This window comes from Sciurus vulgaris (genome assembly GCF_902686455.1).
Source record: "Sciurus vulgaris genome assembly, chromosome: 12".
In the NCBI taxonomy this organism is placed as follows: domain Eukaryota; kingdom Metazoa; phylum Chordata; class Mammalia; order Rodentia; family Sciuridae; genus Sciurus; species Sciurus vulgaris.
The window spans coordinates 21,851,132-21,871,405 of record NC_136473.1 but is presented as its reverse complement, the minus strand read 5'-3'; the positions used below and the strand labels follow the sequence as shown (position 1 = coordinate 21,871,405).

The following is a 20,274-nucleotide window of genomic DNA, read 5'->3' as shown; positions in this document are numbered from 1 at the left end:
ATGAGGTCACAGTAACACAGGCTTAATTCTCCTACTTGAAAAATGTAGAATTTCAACACCCCACTCTGTCTTCATGTTTTCTACTTATTCTGAGAAAAATCTATTGTGGTAGAAAAATCTTCCTACTCCTGGAGGGGATATTGCAAACAACGGCAAAAAGCAAACAAACCATCTTGGTTGAGTAAAGTAAAAGAAGATACCCTTTTTATAAAAAGGCACCCTTCCCTGAGGGCTGATGGCAGTCATCAGCCAGGGTCCATGGCTGACAAGTGTGGCATGGCCTTCCTGGGCTCTGTGTCCTGACACAGGGCACCAGCTACACAGGCTGCACAACTTAACATGGCAGCTGTGCTTTCTCTAGACTGCTCTGGACTTTCTCTGTGTCTGTCAACATTCTCTCTGGGCTCCTTGAGGAGGCCTATGGCACACCAAGTCTCTGGAGGGTGAGGTTCTGGGTTGTGTACACTCCAGGCTCGAGTTCTCTTTAAACTGTAGAGCCCTTGTGGTCCTAACATGGAGCTGTTTTCCGGTTCCTACTTGCACCAAACTTTGCCACAATCCTTAAGAAAATGTGGAGAACAGCCTGTCAGTTCAACTGTGCAGTATAAAGGCTACAAGAAACCAGTTCCTTTGAATGGTGTCTTTGTCTTTTGCTTTGCAAAGGGTTCAGAAGCAGTCATGGGGTATGTATGAGTTGGAGCTACCAAAAGACACATGAGCCCTTATCTCTGCACACCTCCCACATTAAGGTACAGATTCCCTTTTCTTAATAGTTTCCTTCCATCCTGGAACCAGCCTGTCCACTAGTCCTCATGGGTCAACTTGGGATCCAAAGGTACTCCAAGACAGCAAAGTAAGTAAAACTGCCCAATGCTATCTTTGCCTAAATTAGCCAGACTACTGGGTGGAGACTGTGCTTTAGGGTTACAATTTTCTAGAACTGGACTACTTCTATTACAAAAAGGACAGAGCCCTGCCTCGTCCCTTAAATCATCCTTAAATCACCGACAGAGATAAACAGCCTGAAGCGGGCTGCAGATATCCCCAACCCTCCTCCAGGGTACCTTATGGAACCCCGACCTCACCCTGACCAGAGAGACATCCAGGCAGGTCTGGATGTGGGGATCCCCTGGAGAGGGAAAGGTCCCCCCTGGAGTCACACAGCAAGCAGTCTCCGCTTCACCCCCACCTCCAGGAGCAGAGCCCCTTGGGTTCTGCCAAGCCTCTGCAGTTCACCCTGCTGTGGACCCTCTAACTAGCCCTTCCTCCCTTCCACCCAACCAAACCTTTGTCAGTCATCTTGAGGGGAAGGAAGGGAGGGGAGTGGAGAGAAAGGGCCATCAGGTCTCCGGCTGCCTGGGTTCCCATTGCACACATCCTCTCCCTGAGGGAGAAGCCCGACTCCATTAGCACTTATTGGTGGCCTCTGCCGTTAAATGGGCGTTGTATTGTCAGAAAACGGTCCTTCCTAATATTTATCGTTCCTAGTATTTATACTTATTTATTTCCTTTATCTGCTGATTGTCTCCACATATTAAACTGAGGACAGGATCGAAGTAGATGCTCAATAAATATGTGTTATTCTAGACATGGTGGCATATGCCTATAATCCCAGGGACTCCTAGGGCTGAAGCAGAAGCATTGCAAGTTCAAGGCCAGCCTCAGCAACTTAGTGAGGGCCTAAGCAATTGAGTGAGATCCTGTCTCAAAATAAAGAATAAAAAGGGCTGGGGATGGGACTCAGTGGTTAACTACTCCTGGGTTCAATCCCAGGTCCCCAAAATAAACATGTGTTAAATGAATAAATGAATGAATGATTGACAGGACAGCCTACAAGACCCTGTAATGAGCTAATGCTGCATCTCCTACCCTCCTTAGGGCAATCTCCTACCCTCTCCTCTCTCTGACTCCATTCCAATCTTTCCTCCTCTTTGCTGTTCCTCAAATACACCAAGCATTTTCCTGAAGTGGGGGCTTTGGCGGCTGCTGGTTCCACCTGGACATTCTTTTCCCAGAGGACTGCATGGTAAACTTCTCATTACTCAGTTCCATCCCAAAAGGTCACCTTCCAAAGAAGCTCTTCCCGAATACCCCACTGAACAACCTCCCATCTCCATCACTCCTTTTCTATTTCATTCTGATCAGACAGCACTTAGAGCTGTCTGAAACTGTTTTGCATATTTCTTGTTTTCTTATTTACCTGGCTGTACATACACATTGTAAAGTTCACTCCAAGAAGGCAGGAACTACAGCTGTCTATCTTGGGTCCAAACTGTCTTCCCAGTACCAATGATTGGGGGAGGAGGAGCCCAATACCAAAAGGAGCTGGAAACCATTTTGTCCATGATACCAGGTCTCTGGAGCTGGGATGTTACTTTCTCTCTTCACTGGGAAAATACAAGTTTGTTCCAGAGGAAGCTGAGCAAATGCCTGACTATGCTCTGAAAGGCTGTTTTCATAGCCTTGGAAGAGCCAACACATGGAAAACCATGTTACAGTCAAAGACAGCCAAGGATTACACAAGGCACACTGGGATTTGACTATTTGCAGTTCACATTTGGGGGTACACAGTTCAACATATGGTTCCAGTCCATGTAAGAAAAGGACAATTTATAATGAAGAGTTTTGATTTGTTTGGAAATTATGTTGATTATAACTGAATCAAAATCTCCCAATAAAACACACACACCCACATCCCCCCCCCCCCCCCACTAATTGGCTTTGGAACACTGAGTTAATAAGTAGATTTGTTGTTAATCAGGTAATAAGCTCTTACATTTTTGTTGTAAGATGAATAAACTCAGTGGTATTAAAAACTAGAGTTTTGCAAGTGAAAAGGAAATACTATTCTTCCCAAGATGCCTTACTTGTATATTACTGTAAAAATATTGTTTGATAGGAAACAAATTGTAGGGATGGTTAAACTTCTTATGTATTTAGCGTTTCTTCTTCTTCGGTCTTAACTATACAAGTTCTCAAAATCTTGTAAAATAGATCAATATCTTTTCTAATCTGAATAAACACACAATTCTCAAAAATGATACCAATGCTTATAAAAATTCAATGTGTGTGTGTTTGTGTGTGTGTATTTGGTACTGGGGATTGGACATATGTAGTTATAACTGAATCAAAATTTCCCAATGAAACACACACACCCTTGGCCCCCCACTAATTTAATTTGGTTTAGAACACTAAAATAATAAGTGGACTTGTTGTTAATCATTGAATTCATATACACTGAATTCAATGTGTGTGTGTGTGTGTGTGTTATTTATTTATTTTTTTGGTACTGGGAATTGAACCCAGGGTATTCTACCATTTAGCTACATCCCCAGCCCTTTTTATCTTTGAGACAAGAGATTAAATTGTCAAGGCTGGCCTCAAACTTTCGATCCTTCCTGTCTCAGTCTCCTTAGTCACTGGGATTACAGATGTGCGCCACCACATGTGGTAAAATTCAAGATTTTAAGAAAATCTTTTTGTACTATATAATGTATAGATGATTTGTATTAAGATCATATGTGTGCCTGGATTTTTCTAGGTCTTCTGATAAAAATGTGGCATGGTAGAAAATTATGTTTAGAACATTAATTCTGATATTTCAAGAAATTGGCCAGCTTTATACATATTATTAATCTGTAACTTGGGTACTAATTCTTCTATTGAGCAAACTGGAGGGATTCCCTTTGCTGACTCCCTCCCTTGGGATATCTTTCTTATTTCTTTATTTTTATTTTTACAGACTGCATTTTGATTCATTGTATACAAATGGAGTACAACTTTTTGTTCTTATGGTTGTACATGATGTAGACCATTCGCATAGTCATACATGTACATAGGGTAATGATGCCTGCTTCATTCCACTATCTTTCCTTCCCCTGCCCCCTCCCCTGCCCTCAATTCCCTCGACACAATCCAAAGTTCTTCCATTCTTTTCTTCCTTGGGATATCTGGGTGTGGTTTGTTTTCTTCTTGGACTGAAACAAAGATATGCAGAAAAATCTTCCCTTACAACTAAAATTCCTTGTTCTTATAAATGAGCCTGGGGGAGGGGAGGCCCAGGCTCATTTATAAATTAGCCTGGCTTAATCATTTGCTTATATTTTTAGTGCATAAATTGGATTTAAACCAGGTTAACAAAAATAAAGCCACAGGATAGCATTGGCAGTGGTGTATTGAAGTTACTGGCTCATATACATTTTAATAGCTAAAAGTACACAGAAAATATGAAGGTGGAAGGACAAACAGTTAGCAATTATGAAATGTAACAAGTTTTCTTTTTCTTTTTATTAGTTTAAAAGAAGCTGGAACCTAATAACAATACACCACATATGGCTCAGAACCAAACAAAGGCTGCTTATTATTATCATTTTTTTGCATTTATTTCTTTTAGAAAGTGAGGAAAAACAGCTCTATTGGCATTCCAATTTATTTTCAATTAAAATCCCCATAAATTAGAAAATGTCGCAGACAAGAATGATAAACAACAACCACAAACGTGTTATTTGGAAAAAAAAAAACTTATAGGTATGCTTGTCTCCTGTAGTACCTCGGATTGTGCAATTGGTCTCATAAGGACACTTAGGGAAATAATTCAACCTCTGTTCCTCTTTCGGACAAGACTTAATAGTGTCTTGCCCTTTGATGCAAATAAGAGGAAAAATTTATACTTGCTTAGTTTAGTGCATTGAAAACAGTCCCCACTCAATTCCGCCATTTGCTCAGGTCCCGCACGGATGAAAGGATGCAGCGTAGGAGCCAGGGCCTTGCTGCCATTGTGTCTTTTCTCATTAAAATGCAGAGTATTAAACACAGTTGAGTACATCCATGCATACACGACACACTGTCATCACATACCGGAAGCTCCGATCAAGAGCACTAAGCAAAGGCTCATTTCATAACATCATTAAGATTCATCGTACCCTGCGTTTCTGAAAGGCTTTGTCACAGCAGATAATGATGTCCTGTCAGAAAGGCACAAACAGGAATTTATACTAAGTTATCCTTTCCCTCCTTTTTTAGTATGGGAATCTAGCTGCATTCCTAGTATGTCGGCTTAGGACTTACATTAAAAGGTTTCCCAGTTCTTAATAGTATAAAATATTACAGAATTAGGGTGTTAAAAAAAAAAGTTAGGTGAAAAATATTTGAGTAACTAGGTGGGGTATTCCTGGGAATGGTAGTCAAGCATAATGACTATCAAAACAAAAGAAGGTGTAACTCAGGAGTGTGAAGGTGGAGAGAACTTATGAGTCATTAGGTGGAGTGTTGAATTTGGAACAAGTCAAATAAAAGCACTGCTTTCTTTTCCTTAAGAACCTTTGGTACTCTTTATAGCTCAGAAAAGAAAGCTCTCACTTAAAACATTTTTCTTTTACATCCTGCTGAGTGAAGTCGCCCGGGGAGACAGACTTTACTGGCTGGCTTCCTGAGTGTAGTATAGTAGTGAGAACGATGTTATGGGGAGGTCGATGGTATGAATTTGCTTCTTCAGACTCGATATTTTTCTTTACCGTGTTCATTGATCACGCATATGTGCTGAAACAATAAGGGATTTACACGTATCAGTTTCTTAACAAAATACAAGGTACAGAAAATGTGATGTAGCAATAATAGCATGCCACCCTCTGTTGGTTTTTGCTCATTTAAACATGTATGTGTGTATTTTTGCATAAAATCTAAAGAGGCCCATCCAAATACTTGGTGAAAGGTTCTTTGTTTTATTATTATTATTATTGTTATTTGGTATTGGAGATTGAACCTGGGGTACTTTCACACCGAGCCAGGTTTTATGTTTTATTCAGAGGCAGGTTCTTGCTAAGTTGCAAGGTTGGCCTTAAACTTGTGAGCCTCCTGCCTCAGCCTCCGGAGTTGCTGAGATTATAGGTGTGCACCACTCTGCCCAGCTTCTTTGTTATTTTAGTTCTTAGCCCAAATTGAATTTGGTTCCCCAGGTACCCAAAACCAGAAACACCAAGGGTTCAGCATGCTTATCCCTGATGGAGACAGAAATCTCCTACTAGTGACAGCTGCTTGGGTAAATGGAGAAATAACAGTGGAAATGAAACATGGACTCTTAATCACCCCTTTCTGGGTAGCAAGACATGGGTTAGGAATGTTTTTATTGCAAACAACAGAAATGGAGTCAGGCTAATGTAGGCTAAAAAAGGGTGTGGGAGGGTTATTGGTAGGATGCCAACAGAATCCAAGGAAGAGCTGAGCAATGGAATAGGTGGAAGGCAGGAACAAGGGTGTCTCAGACTGGCCCATGGTGCTTGGGGGTGCTCTCTGGGGCTTATGTCCAAAGACCTTAGGTCTCTGTGACTTTTGATTTAAGTATCTAATTTCTAGGAGTAAGATACTGATTGCTCCATTTTGGGTAAAATGTCTACTTCTACATCATTCAGGATTGATCAGGGCCACAAACTGGGCCACACTGGGGGTCCGTGTCTGTGGGTTGAATCCATTTCCCCAAAAGCAGTAATAATAGTAACAAGCTGCATGCCACTGTAATTGGAACCTGTTAGACTTCAAGTACTGACATGAACCACTTTAGAGAATATTAGTTATCATTATGATTGATTGGACATAGTCAATAACTATGGAGAAAAATCAATGTGGAGCCATAATTGTGTTTTTTTGCTTCCTATTTCTTTACTACAAAATAGAGATCATCATCATTTGCTTCCATCATCCTAATCCCAACCTTGCAGGGTGGTAGGAGTGAACAGGGAGTACAGATGCAAATTGCCCAATATATCAGGACACAGAAGAGACCCAATAAATAATGATTACTAGTATTACTATTTCATTGATTTGTTAAATTGATGTCGCTGTTAAATTCTTGTGGAAAGAGGATTAGGGCTTAGCATGTAAGACTTACATTCAGATCTCTGAAGTATTCATTGTAATCTAAGGCATATCCCACCACAAATAAGTTTGGAATCTCAAATCCCGCATCTTAGCAGAAAGAGAGAGAAAAAAAGAGTACATAAGTCTAATGTCACCATATGCTGTTTTTGGCACTTAAGCAGTGAAGACTTTGCATTTGGACAGAAGTAAGAAAGACTCATGGTGAGCAATGCACATGACAAGCCCAGTAGGAACCTCGGCCAGAAGGACTACTTGGAGAAATAAGGCAAATAAGCAAACATATGTGACTGGACTCCTAGTGCACAGCGCTGAGGAAGGGCTCAAGAAGCTCAGTGGCTAAGAAGTGTGTGAGTGAGTCATGTGGCCCTGTTGTTCCAAAGCAGGCAGTATGTAATGACATACTGCCAAAGAAAATTCTCTGAAAAGCATTAAGGGCAGTTCAAACAGAAAGTATCACAGTACTGCAAACATGAACAGGTGCCCAGATCGCAGCAACTGGGAAGCAGTTCTACAGAATCAGTGTTCTGGGTTGGTTAAAGGGCTGGAGAGCAAAACCTGGGGGACAAGATGAAGGGAATTGGGATAGTTCAGGAAGAGAATGCTAAGGCTTATTTTAACGCTGGTCTTTGAGTCCACAATGCAGAGGTTATTAATTAGCTCTTTATCTCTAATGAGGGCAGAATAAGAGGAAATGGATTTAAATGCAGCACAAGGTACTTAGGGTGAGTAAAAGAAGACTTTATTGAAAGGAAGGAGATTTTTTTTTTTTATTGAAAAGGGTTCTTAAGAAACAGACAAGAGCTGTCCTTCTTCAGAGGTCCTGAGACAGAGTAAATGTGCCTTGGTCTAATGAGTTTTCAAACTTTTTCAGTGTTTTGGGATCTTACAAGTTTATTTATTACAGTATAACAGAGAAGAGATGGGCTTGCTTAATTTATTAAATGGTACTTGGTACTGCTGGTGGGCTTATAGACAGTTAGCTCCCTGCTGATTACACCCCACCATTTCCATTCCTATGACCAAAGACTCTCTCATGGAGACACCAACGGGTTCCTACATACTGAATGTGCTAGAGGTGCATTTTCTAGGGGACCCAATTGCAGGATCACTGGTCAGGAAGCCTGTCTGATTCCTCCAAACTGCAGAGTTTCTTGCAAAAAAATAAAGAGGAGAAAAGTGCCCCATCACTCAATGGCAAAGGAGTGCAGCTCCTACACTTACATCTGCAACTGCCATTACTGAAAACAGATTGCCTGGGTTCAATCTTGGCCCTACGGCATGGCTATGGCCTATTTAACATCACTGTGTTCCATTTCTTCACCTGTTAAGTGGGTATAACAACAGCAGCTACCTTTAGAGAGCGGTTGAAAGAATGAAACAAATTACCTGTGTAGCTCCCTGAACAGTGTCTGGCACACCACCAGCTTTTTCTAGTGTCAGCTGCCATTATTTTACTTATGGTATTGTCATAAGTCACATAAGACAAGAAATTTGTAATAATTGGATATGTCTGAAATGACTCTTTTTCAACTTCATTTCAATTATTATCTCAATCTTATATGATTTCCTTATAAAATTTCTGTTTGGTAAACTTAATGACATACAGATTAGATTCCTGAAGCCACAACCAATGGGAACACACGACTGCGTCTGTCTGCACAGAACTGACAAGGTCTAGAGTCAGTACATCCAGCAGAGGAACGAGACTTGTTTTTAGACTAAAGAGTCACTGGCACATGACCCATCCATACGGTGCCTGTCTCTGATGTTTGTTCAGCTTGCTGATGAGAACTGTAGCCAAATTATCCCAGGGGCTTTAGAACAAATGTAAGTTATAAAAATCAAGCTGAATTCTTCCTTATGCAAGTGAAAAAAAATTGCCTCTAGTGTTAGAATAATAAATAATCTGGCTGCTTGTTTATCGTTTCTGGCATCAAAACTAGTCCTATCATGGGAGGAGGGGGAAAGTGGCCTAGATGAAGAAAGCTCTCTAGAACACGTGTCTGAAAGTGTGAAGACGGTACCTAGAGATATCTGCTCCGCCTCTTCTCTTTAGAGGTGGTTGGGAGAGATCTCATATTCCCCCTCCTGTGTGCTAAAATTCAGACTGGCTAAAGGTCACCATTGTGCATTGTCTGTAAATAGTTTCTGAAGGTGGAATGAGGAGCCTTCTAAACTCTTTCAGTGCCTCTGTGACTGATAGCAGCCAGGCAGGAATCCTGTGTCTGAAACAGCGCAGCACGGTAACTGTTCTTCCGCCTGGAAGCTGATCAGCTAAGTTCTTTGAAGTTAAGGTGCTGCATGAAACCAAAACATAATAATATCCAATGCACTGGAGTTTCTGTGAAAGATGCAAATGAGTTTTAAGATCCTCCTTTTTAAAGGGTCCTAATCTCCATAAGGTGGAGAAGATAATTTGTGGGACTATCAGTCCTACAATTTTCTGATTGCCAGAAAATGCGGAATCAATTATTCTTAAGCAAAAAACAAAACACTACCCCCCAAACCCAAAAAACATACCAAAAAACAAACAAACAAACAAAAAACCCCAAACCCAAAAACACTTACAGTCAGGTCTAAAGCCATCACTTCTAGGTGTTCTCTTTACCAACAAACTGTCATTAAAACAAAACAAAAGAAAAAAAATTGTTTCAGTGATTCCAATAAAGTATGCATTGCAGATAGAATTAAACATCATTGAAGTACGTATTTTTTTTCCCTTGAGCCTGTGGAGCATCGTTACAACCCTCTTTTAATTTCTGCCCTTGCTGCTGTGGCACTACATCAATGGTTCAGGATAAAAAGAAGAGAGCCCAGCAATTGCACAGGGGCTCATGCAGCTGCTCCTGGAAACGGCTTATGGATGGTCAAGAGGGGCTCAGAAACACAGCAGAACACGTCCTTTCCCCTTTCCTCTCTCAGGGTAGCAATCAAATGGGCTATTTTTCAGTGTGATCAAATCATAACACTCTGGGATAAAGGGCCAGTGATTAGGAGTAGACATGCTTTTGGAGAAAAACCATTCTGTGTTAGGATCCCTCTTGGGCTTGTTTGGAAGAACAGAAATCAGCATGCTGTGAATGTCTTACTCACCTGGCTACCTTAATCATGTTGGGCTTGTATTTCTCTATGCTGGTGAGCAGGGCTTTCATGGTCCTTCCAGTTCCAACGACATCCTTTGCAAAAGGACAGACAAATTCAGTAAAGTGCATTTGAGCAGCATAATAGCTTTCTCATCCAGAGAGATTTTCCTTGTTAACAATGCATCATAATGACAAATGCCATCTGACTGCAATCAAGGAAGCAGAGTTGGTTCTGTTTTCTTAGTTACTTCTCTCTGGAAGCTGGGTTTTGGGGGCATATACTGGTGAATATTTCCTTGCATCCTTGAGCTGTGTTGAAGGGGCAAATTTGGCCTTTGGAGACCATGTGCAGCTTCTCCTGGTTGAGTATATTGGGACTCACGCATGCACATTCAAGGCCTAAATTTGGCCCTGAGGTTATGTAACACAATACATGACACATGAATTTTCATGGACATGGGATGTACATCTGAATACACTGAATGGATAAGCCACCTCCTCCTTGTCCTCCCCACTCACTAGGGGATTCTCTGGCTGGGAAGTGAGATGTGTCTGGGCAGCAGCTGGTGACAGCCTGTGAGTTCTGAGGGTCTGCGGCTGCAGTGGGCCCAGGCTCATCTCTGCTGATGAGCTGCTGCTGCTGCAATTTATTGTCCTTGGGACAGAAATCAGCTGTCAGGAGCTGATTATCCACACAACAGGTCTGAATTTAACCAGGGGTGGGCAATTCGTTTGGCTGGAGGGTCCACGCCACGGGTTGTGTGCAGTCAGAACTGAAGACACAGAAGGCGCATTCAGGCAATTGTGGAACAAAAGCCCGAGATCAGCTCGCCTGAATTTCTGTCAACTGATAAGGCAGGCGCGCTCCTGAAGGAATCATGGCCATTTGCTGTATCAGTTTACTGCTGCCATAGACTAGCTCTTTTTGTTCCTTTTTTTTTCTTTTTAACAGAAAAAAAAAAACAAATTTAAAAGGTCATAGTTTTCCCTTAGATTGCCATTTTAAATAGGTTTTATTTATGATTTTAAGGCTGCAAGTACTTGAAAATTGATGCAAATCATTAGAGGACATTAGCAGAATCCTGAATTAAGGGTAAAGAGAGTTCTAACCTTAATTTTACTGTTAAATAAATTTGATTCTGGGGGCTAATTTACTCTTCTCTACTACTGTCTGATTCACAAATAGGTATAAGAACCAATTTAGTCATGCATGAAATTGGATATAAAACAGGATAAAGTACCACACAGCTATTACTGGAGAGCTTCGATTCTGAATTATTTGAAGCTAGCAATTATAGTTGGCCCCTATTTGATAAATGTGGAGAACTACACACAGGGGGACTTGGTAAATCCTTGGCCAATTCAATAGCAAGTCGTACATTTTAAAACTCACCCTTAGGTTCATGCAACTCCTAAACACGGAAAAGGAAAAGCCAGCTTACCTCAACAATGAGGACATTCTGAAATAAACAAAACCCATACTTTAGAACATGATGACAATCTGGCTCATGAGATAAACACAAGCTTGGCTTAGTTAGAATCTCAGTTTGTGTAGTAGGTTTTTCTCCACCCGTCTAACCCCAATGATTGGAGGTAAGCTAGGTATTTCAGAAGCAGTTTAGCAATCCTTCTTGAATTACTTGGAGTTACAGTTTTAGTATGTATATTCAGGTTAGGAGCAGGCTTATCTTAGACCATAATACCTGTCTGAAAAGCCATCCATAAAGTGATCCCACTTCAGTAACTCTGCTCTATGTCCCCACTCAGCATTTCTTTGGGATGCAAAGCTTACTAAGGTTTCTCCAGGAAAACAAGTCAACATAAACTGAATCACTAATGGAAGCGGTGGTGGGGAGAAACACATATCCGCTGTGACTGCTCTGTCCAGTGATGCCACCCAAATCCCCAGGGACTTAGTGTTTACCCTGGGATTTTCAACCCTGAGGAAAGGGGTGGCTAGAGGGCGCTGTTAGGGGTCTGGTATAGATTCTTGGTGACACGATTAGATCCCTTGCTACATGCTAGTAAGGCATTCATCTACTTCTCCCTGCTTATGCTTGTTTTTAATTTCTTGTTTGATATCTATCTTCCCCACTAGACTCTAAACTCCACTTGGTAGGGATCATGTTTGTCTTGGGTACAACTGTATTCCCAGACTCGGCCATAATGCCTGCATATAGATACTCAATCATTATTTTTGAATGAAATAATAATAACTGATTAAGCTTATTAATGAGTTCATATCAACCAATTAATTGAATTAGTAGTAACATGTCAATGCTGTCCCAACAAATTAAAATATGACTGTTAATATGCCATTCCAATGAACTCTGTTGAGAATATTCCCTCAAAGTAATAGAATTTTTTTTCTTTCTTTGGATTACCTTTCATTTACCTGATTTATATAATATTTTAGAAATTGGACCAAATCTTAGACAGTAGGTATCTAAGTTCTTTCTATTGCAAAAGATTTAATTAATAAAAATGCTAACCACCCACTCAACAATTCTGCTAAATCTGTACCACATGTCACATATTCTTCCATAGAAATATCCTTCTGGAAGTGTTTTTCTCTCAGGCCTGGTATTTGTATTAATTAAATACATTAAAAATTTAATTTTATTATTAAGATGCAAGATTATATTGTCCACTTTGGAGTGGGGCAAGCCATCATATCCCCTATTCTAACAGTCATATTGATAGAGGAGTCCCTTGGCATTTTGAACATGATTTGCTATGACTTTAAACATTACTCCGTAGCAGTTAGTTGGAATGCGTGTTTTTCATTTGATTGAGGCTTATCAACCAAGCCTACTGGCCAACCAGGAAGAATTTCATGGTTAATTCGCTGGCTCACAATCTTTTTCTTTCAATTTTAAGAAGAAATATCTTTCTAAAATATGTTAGTGTGCATTCTTTTCTAATTAAGCAGAGTATACTGAAAAGAATTTGACCTGATTTTTTTTTTTCTTACGGTGCAGAATATTGCAAAACAGAAGTGTCATCTTTGAAAAGATTAGCTACAACTTTTAGCAAACAGTGGTGGTTGGGAATTGGGACTTGGATGTGTACCAATCCTGAGATATTTTGTCAAAATTACTCAAACACCTTTTAAGATTAAAAGGTTTGGCAGGGTGTGATGGTGCATGCCTGTAATGTCAGCTACTCAGAAGGCTGATGCAGGAATATCCCAAGTACAAGGCCAACCTGGGCAACTTAGTAAGACCTGGTCTCAAAACAAAATTTTAAAAAAGGCCTGGGGATGTGGTTTAGAGACAGAATTCTTGCCTACCACATGCAAGGGCCTGGGCCCTGTATTCTGGGGGTGGGGGATTAAAAAATTAAAAAAAAACCACTCCACTCCCACATCACCTCTCATCACACCCAATTTTGCTTCCAACAGGCAGTCACGTTTATTTCTTTTAGGTGTTTTTCTGGCTACTACTTTTGTATATCTAATATATATATATATGTATATATGTGTGCATGTATGTATATATACACATACATGTATATATGTATACACACATTATAAATATATAAGATATATTATAAAAATATGTATTTTTACATTACTGTGGATTGAATCCAGGGCTTCAAGCATTCTAGGTAAGCAAGCTCTCTACCACTCCAAGCTATGCCCTCAGCCCAGTATATATTTAAACATATGCTTTGTTTTGGGCACAATGGCACATGCCTGTAAATCCAGTTCCTTGGGAGGCTGAGACAAGGGAGATCACAAGTTTGAGGCCAAACTCGGCAACTTAGCAAAACTCTGTCTCAAAATAAAAAATAAAGAAGGTTGGGGATGTAGCTCAGTGGTAGAGTGTCCCTAGGTTTAATCCCTAGTACCCTTTCTGCACATATAATAAATATAGGTTGCTAGTTTAAAAAAGTGTTTTCAAGTATAAATATTCATTTTTAAATTATAGAAAGTGCACATATTATAATATATAAAATACATGTATACTTATAAAAGACAGTTTATACTTTCTATAATATATAAATAAAAATCACATAAAGTTTGAAAACAGAACATATAAAGATTTTCTAATTTTTGTGTATGTGTTTGTAATGTTGGGACTAGAAACCAAGGTCTTGTGCATGCTAGACAAGCACTCTACCACCGAGCTATCCCCTAACCCTAAGAGTTTCTAAATTTTTGATGTATATTTAACTGTTTAAGAAATGAAAAAAAATGTTTAGGTACTTTAAAATTAATTAAAGTCATGACATTTTCTATTATGCATATCCACAATATTATCACATCTAACAAAAATAATGCTTGGATATCATATAAAGTCAACTACATAGTCAAATTTTTTTAGTTGTCCTTAAAATGGCCTTTGTGACTTGTTTGTTCCATCTGAGACCATGCATCTGATCTTGCTATGGTTTCAATGTGTCCCCCTCAGTTCTTGTGTGGGAAACTTAATCCCTAATTCAAGGATGTTGGAAGTTAGGGCCTAATAAAAGGTGATTAGGTCCTGAGTGCTCTGCCCTCAAGAATGGATTTTTGTCATTTTGCAGGAGTGGGTTAGGTGTTATGAGACTGGATTATTATGAAAGCAATTTAGGGCCTCCTTTTCTTTTTTTTACTCTTGCTCTCTCTTGCCCTTCTGCCTTCCACCATGGAATGATGTAGCATGAAGGTCCAAGAGTACAGAAGATGTAACTATCCTAACTTTAGGAAAAATTTTCACTAGTGTCTAAAGGACCTAATCTCTTTATATTTTAATGTACCAAGAAGAGATCCAAGAGCCAAAGGACTAGCATATAGTAATTGCTCAATAAATGCCTGTGAAATGAATGAACAATTTTGCCCACACTTCTTTTACTTTGTCTAGTTCATTCTACTTTTGATGTATTGCCTCCATATTTCCTTAATGATTTGAAATTTCCTCTTAATCAAACTATAATTCAAAAAAAAAAAGAAAAAAAAACTATAATTCAGGTCTACAGCTTTTAATTTTGGACTAAGCAATCTTCTAAAATACCCATTTTTTTGAGTGGGCAACCTCGGAAAATTTTTTCTGAACACGCTGTGCTTTGGAAACACTTCCAATCTGATAACTCTGATCACTGAATCTGAGATGTTTGCCAGTTACTGTCTTAGTCATCTCATCACACCTAGCTCATTCCCTCCCAGAAAGCCAGTAAAATCTGCAGCCTGGGGGCTGCAAAATCCTGTGGGGACTCTCTAGAATGTGTTCTTCCTTTGCTATTGCATGAGTCTGATCAAAGCTAGTCACATTAAGTTCCCTAGCGAAGAAGCAAGCAAGAAAGGAGAGAATCAGACAAATTCTAAACGATTTTCTTAAAGAGGTTATTCCTATTTTTAATCTTTTAAAATAAAATGATTAGCAAACCACACTGTCTAATCTGCAGCAATGCAGTTTTGCAGCTGTGGTCACACTACTCTGAGGGCCACGGAGTCGTGAAGATGAGCTGTATAGTGATGCCGAGCATGAGTAGGAGTGTGACTATAAACCTCACAGAGAAAGGAATGTAGTCCAGCATTTCATTTTATGTGATAATTCACAAAATTGCCAGAACCATCCGTCAGTGGGTATTTCCATTATTGTTCTCAGCCTAGTCAGATCCAAAAAAAAGGAATGATTTAAACAGTTTAGGCAGCCAAGGGGGGAATTTTGGCAAGTTCCGATGCTTCGTTCTGGCATTTGATTAGAAACTTCTTTGGGGGTGGCGGTGGGGGGGAGCATGTCTCCTGAAATCTTGCACTCAACCTGCACATCTGTGTCTCCCTGTTGCCAGACAGGGGTCTGTTTCCCTGCGTTTGGTTTTATTCCACCCTTTCAGAGATTTCTCTTGAACATGAATAAAAATCTTGCTTTAATGGATACACACATTTTATGAAGTGCCAGGATTAAATCAACTTTGAAAAAAAATCAGCCAGTGAGCACGTCGTGCAGACAGCTCAAAACACACCAAGTAAAATGCTTTTAACATTGTGAACCGAAGAGGCCATTTAACTTAATTGTTAGGGCTCCCTCTATTCAACAGCAATGACCTATTTAGAACCATGACTCAGCCAGCTTCTCTTGAAAGCAGAAGAAAGGAAGAAGAGAGAGAGAGAGAGAGAGAGAGAGGGGTGTGGGCATGGGAGCTGTCTAGAGACTCCTTTATCTAAATATTTTAACTCCTATGTCTTTAGAGAGTTCCAGAAATGACATAGTAGTTACAGGGTGGAGGATCCTGCTAACTCCAAGCATGGCAAAATGATGTAGGTGAGTTGCTTCCCCATGTTCTACAAAGTTCTTTCATAAACAAACTTCATGTAAAAAAAAATGCTTTCTATCTCACTTTGTTTTTGATGCTGCTCTTCCTCCGCAGTGCGGTGCTCATCCAATGCACCTGCTCAGGTTACTTCCTCTCCCTTCTCACCCTTCATTCTTCCCTCGGTCACGTTCCTTCTTAAACACAGCTCCACGATGTCACCTCAGCTCAAGAGCTTTGTGGCTTCCCTTTATTTTTCTGAGCAGGTTCAACTCAATGTATTCTATACACCAAACCCAATATACATTTTCAGATGTTTTCTTATTATTTCCCTGTTTCTGACTCATTTCCTGCATTCATGCTGGTCCCCTCCTGTCTAGCTCTCCTTCTTTCCCCTTCTTCCCCCATTCCACCACACTTTTCCTCCCTCTTCTGTGTTCTTTCCAGATCTTCTAGTCCCAAGTAAGAAATGCACCCTCCTTTCTCTAAGATGATTGCAATCCCAAGGAATCCTTCCTTTTTGGATTTCTTTAAGACCAAGGAAAGACTACTGGAGCTCTTCTCTGGGTGCTGAAAATTAAATAAGAGAAGATGTGTACAAGTGGCTTGCAGATAATAACAATGATAAATGTAACTTCGATATAAATTTGGTGGTGGAAAAACCGTATGATGACCACATGAGTAGGGGTAAGTGAGGTGATGGCTTATTAACAACCTTTTCATCCAGGGCAGACATTTATCAAAGTTTCAGACTTTCCTTTACAACTATTAAGACAAAGACCCGATAATTGTTGAGTGCCTCTTCCTTTAAATTTTTTTTTTCTAGTGACTACCTATTTTTCATGATAGAAAGATTCTAGGAGGCCTCTGAAAGTTCTTTCCTTAAAAACATTTTTTAGTTGTTGATGGACAAAATACCTTTATTTTATTTATTTATTTTTATGTGGTGCTGGTGATTGAACCCAGTGCCTCACACATGCTAGGCAAGTACTCTACCACTGAGCCACAACCCCAGTTCTGAAAGTTCTTTTTCAAAGTCCAACTCCCAATGGACAACCTTTCACCAGCAGGCTGAAGGATGGCTGAACAGCGCAGGTCACGCGAATGCCTTTATCTGTTCAAGCAAAAGGACATTCCAAAAGTTGAGTCAAACTTTTCTTCGCTTCTCCCACCCTGAGCTGTGTAGCATTTACTTCCTCAGTCCTTTGAATCTCTTGCAACACCAAAGCTCTTGGGTCCCTACAAAGAGACTACTCCCTCCCTCCCTCAACACTTCTCCAGTGCTAACCTAGACAGCTGGTTAATGTGCCCTTTGGCTTGACCTCGGCCTTCATTTAACTTGCACTACCCTCCAAACCAAAGCAGCCAAAGAGATCTTAAAATACAAACTGGATCCCATCACTTGCCAAATGCAAACTTGCCAATTTGGCTAAAATTTACGATTTGTTCCTGCCACATCCTTTTTCCTGAAATTAATTGAAAACTTCTTTTCGATTGCTATGTGAGAGGATCATGCACTCGCTATTCACCAAATATTTATCCCAACCTGCTGTGGACTCGGCCCCGTGCGATGCTGGAGAGAGGATGGGGAATAACATAGACATGGTGCCTGCCCACTTCACGCTGACTTTCCAGTGGGGAGACAGGAAAATAAAAGCCCCAAATAAATACTACGGGTTGTGGAAATATAAGGTAGAAAGTCATAAGCAGGTTGGAGGAGAGGACAATGAAGACAGATAACTTATAGGGAGGACATCAAACATACATCAAAGAGAGTCCATAAGTCACAGGATTGGGGTAACAGAAAACTTCATCAAAGCAGACAAGCATCAGGAAAACGAAATTGGTATGTCAAACCTCTTCTAGCCATAGTTAATTATAACCCCTTAAGGGAATTACTGTTTCAAAACCATGTCACAACTGTTTCTTGTGACCAGGTCAACATGACCCTCACAAAGAAAATTTGCTGAAGGCTGTACCAAGGGTAATAAACCTTTGCATGGTTAAGGCAAGAACAAAGGAACCCAAATCCTGCAGAAAGCCCGGACCTCTGCAAAAGCTATGCTTTTCCCTTGGGAGACGGTCTGCTCAGAGCCTCTACTGAGCATCCTTATCCTCACTCTCTCTAATAGACTCCTGCCTGTTACTCTGAGTGCCTTAATTGAAGTATTTCCTGTGGGATCACAAGAAGTGGTCACTGTGGATCTCCATGGTCACTTTGGCTCTGGGGATCTCCCCTACAACAAAGATGGTTATAATGAAAACAGCACACACCCAGAGAGATTAACCAGGCAGGGCTAGGAAGGGTATAGAGGGCGAGATACTGAACTCACTTTAGACAACAAGTTAGGGAAGGCCTCCAATATTGAATGAGATATTTGGGTTGAGATCTGAAGGGTAGGAAGAAAACAGAGACCAGAGAGAAGCCACAGACTGTCCAAGGTTTTGGCAGAAAGGGGTTTAGCCAGTGCTGTGAAGAGAGGGCCAGTGATGGAAAAAGATGGGCTATGGAGAGGCAGGGCCAGATCACACAGGCTACGGTGAGGAACTTGGATCATATTTGCAGAAGCACGGGGAGTAGGGTTGCCAAGTAAAAATACAGAATATCCATCTACCTCTGAATATCAGGTACAACAAAAATTTTTTAGTATAAATATGTACCAAATATTGCAGGGGACACACTTATACTAAATATGCATGGGGGATCTTTTACTAAACCTTTGTTCATTATTTAAAATTCAAATTTAACTAGGCATCTTTTGTTTTGTTTTCACTAGTCTGACAACCCTAATTAAGAGGCCATTGAATGGATTTCAGTTGGCAAGTGATGGAATCAATTTGCATTTTGAAAAGATCCCTTTGGCTGCTTCTGGGAGAATGGTCTGGAGGGTAGCTAACATTAAGGGAAGGTAGAAGTTCAGGGACATTAGTTAGGCAGTAGAGCAGCTCCAAAGGAGAGAGGTGGCCTTGCCCTAGCCTCTCAAACCTTGATGTAGACAGGAATTGTCTGGGATCTGGTTCAAATGAGAACTTTAATCCAGCAGATCTGGGGTGGGATCTGAGATTCTGCATTTCTAATAAGCCTCCACATGGCTCTACCTTGCTAATTCTTAGACCAAAGGTCAGCAGACTACAGCCTGTGGGTCAAATCTGGTCTTGCTGCCTATTTTTGTCAATAAAGTTTTATTGAAACACAGTCACATATATTTGTTTTGATAGTGTCTACATGCCTGCTTTTACACTTTAACAGCAGAGTTGAGCATTTTAAGAGAAAATGGCTAAAATATTTACTATCCAGTCCTTTATAGAAAAAAATTTGCTGCTCCCTAACCTGGACTTTGAGTAGCATGGGTCAAGACTTGGGTGACAAGCAGGGAGATGAGAAGAGTGGATGGATTCGATATATTTGAAAGTGTATGGTGTGACATGCATGGCTCATCTAGCATTCCCTTCTGATTGGAGCTGGGCACCCGGAACTGCACAGTCACTAAACTCAAGTTGCTGTGACAGTTGATAACCTGACTAATCAGCGTTGATTCATCTTAGAAATATTTACCTGGTGCACTCTAAGCCCAAGGAGTTCTATTTGGCACATGTTTAAACATATATAGAAGTGCATCTATCCACACACAGAGAGTGTAAAGGTACAACTAAATGGTACCTAGGAACCTGGAAGAAATCATTTGTCATGTCAGTCAAAAATTAAAGGCAGATTCCTGCTTGTATGTGCCTGGTTTTCCAGCTCTTCTGCTTTCCCACAGGGACTGCTTTCCCACAATCTCTGCTTTCCCACAGGGGTCTCTGCAATACTCACAGGAGGAAATGACAAAGCACAGAGCTGTCACCCCTTCTGCTGAGTCCATTCCTAGTAAGAGATACCCTTTCCTCTATTTGCTCTGGCCCTGCCCCCTCCCCCATTCCAGCTCTTAAAGGGAATATTCAGTTGTGCTCACTTATGAGGAAAATCACTTTAAAAAGGTGGGGTGGGGGGGTTGGGGAGATAGCTCAGTTGGTAGAGTGCTTGCCTTGCAAGTACAAGGTCCTGAGTTCAATCCCCAGCACTGCAAAAAAAAAAAAAAAA

At 40.5% G+C, this 20,274-nt stretch overlaps 1 protein-coding gene across 1 annotated transcript in view; it reads right to left on the bottom strand.

Annotated features, from left to right (window-relative positions):
* Positions 1–4,303: 4,303 nt before the first annotated feature.
* PRTFDC1 (phosphoribosyl transferase domain containing 1) overlaps positions 4,304–20,274 on the bottom strand; it is a 95,508-nt gene continuing 79,537 nt past the window's right edge. The window contains exons 5-9 of the mRNA XM_079106344.1: positions 11,399–11,416; positions 9,967–10,049; positions 9,442–9,488; positions 6,884–6,960; positions 4,304–5,538 (exon numbers count right to left, since the gene is read on the bottom strand). Of these exons, the coding sequence (XP_078962470.1) occupies positions 5,491–5,538; positions 6,884–6,960; positions 9,442–9,488; positions 9,967–10,049; positions 11,399–11,416 (273 nt within the window). The 3' untranslated portion in view covers positions 4,304–5,490. The remainder of the gene's footprint in view (positions 5,539–6,883; positions 6,961–9,441; positions 9,489–9,966; positions 10,050–11,398; positions 11,417–20,274) is intronic.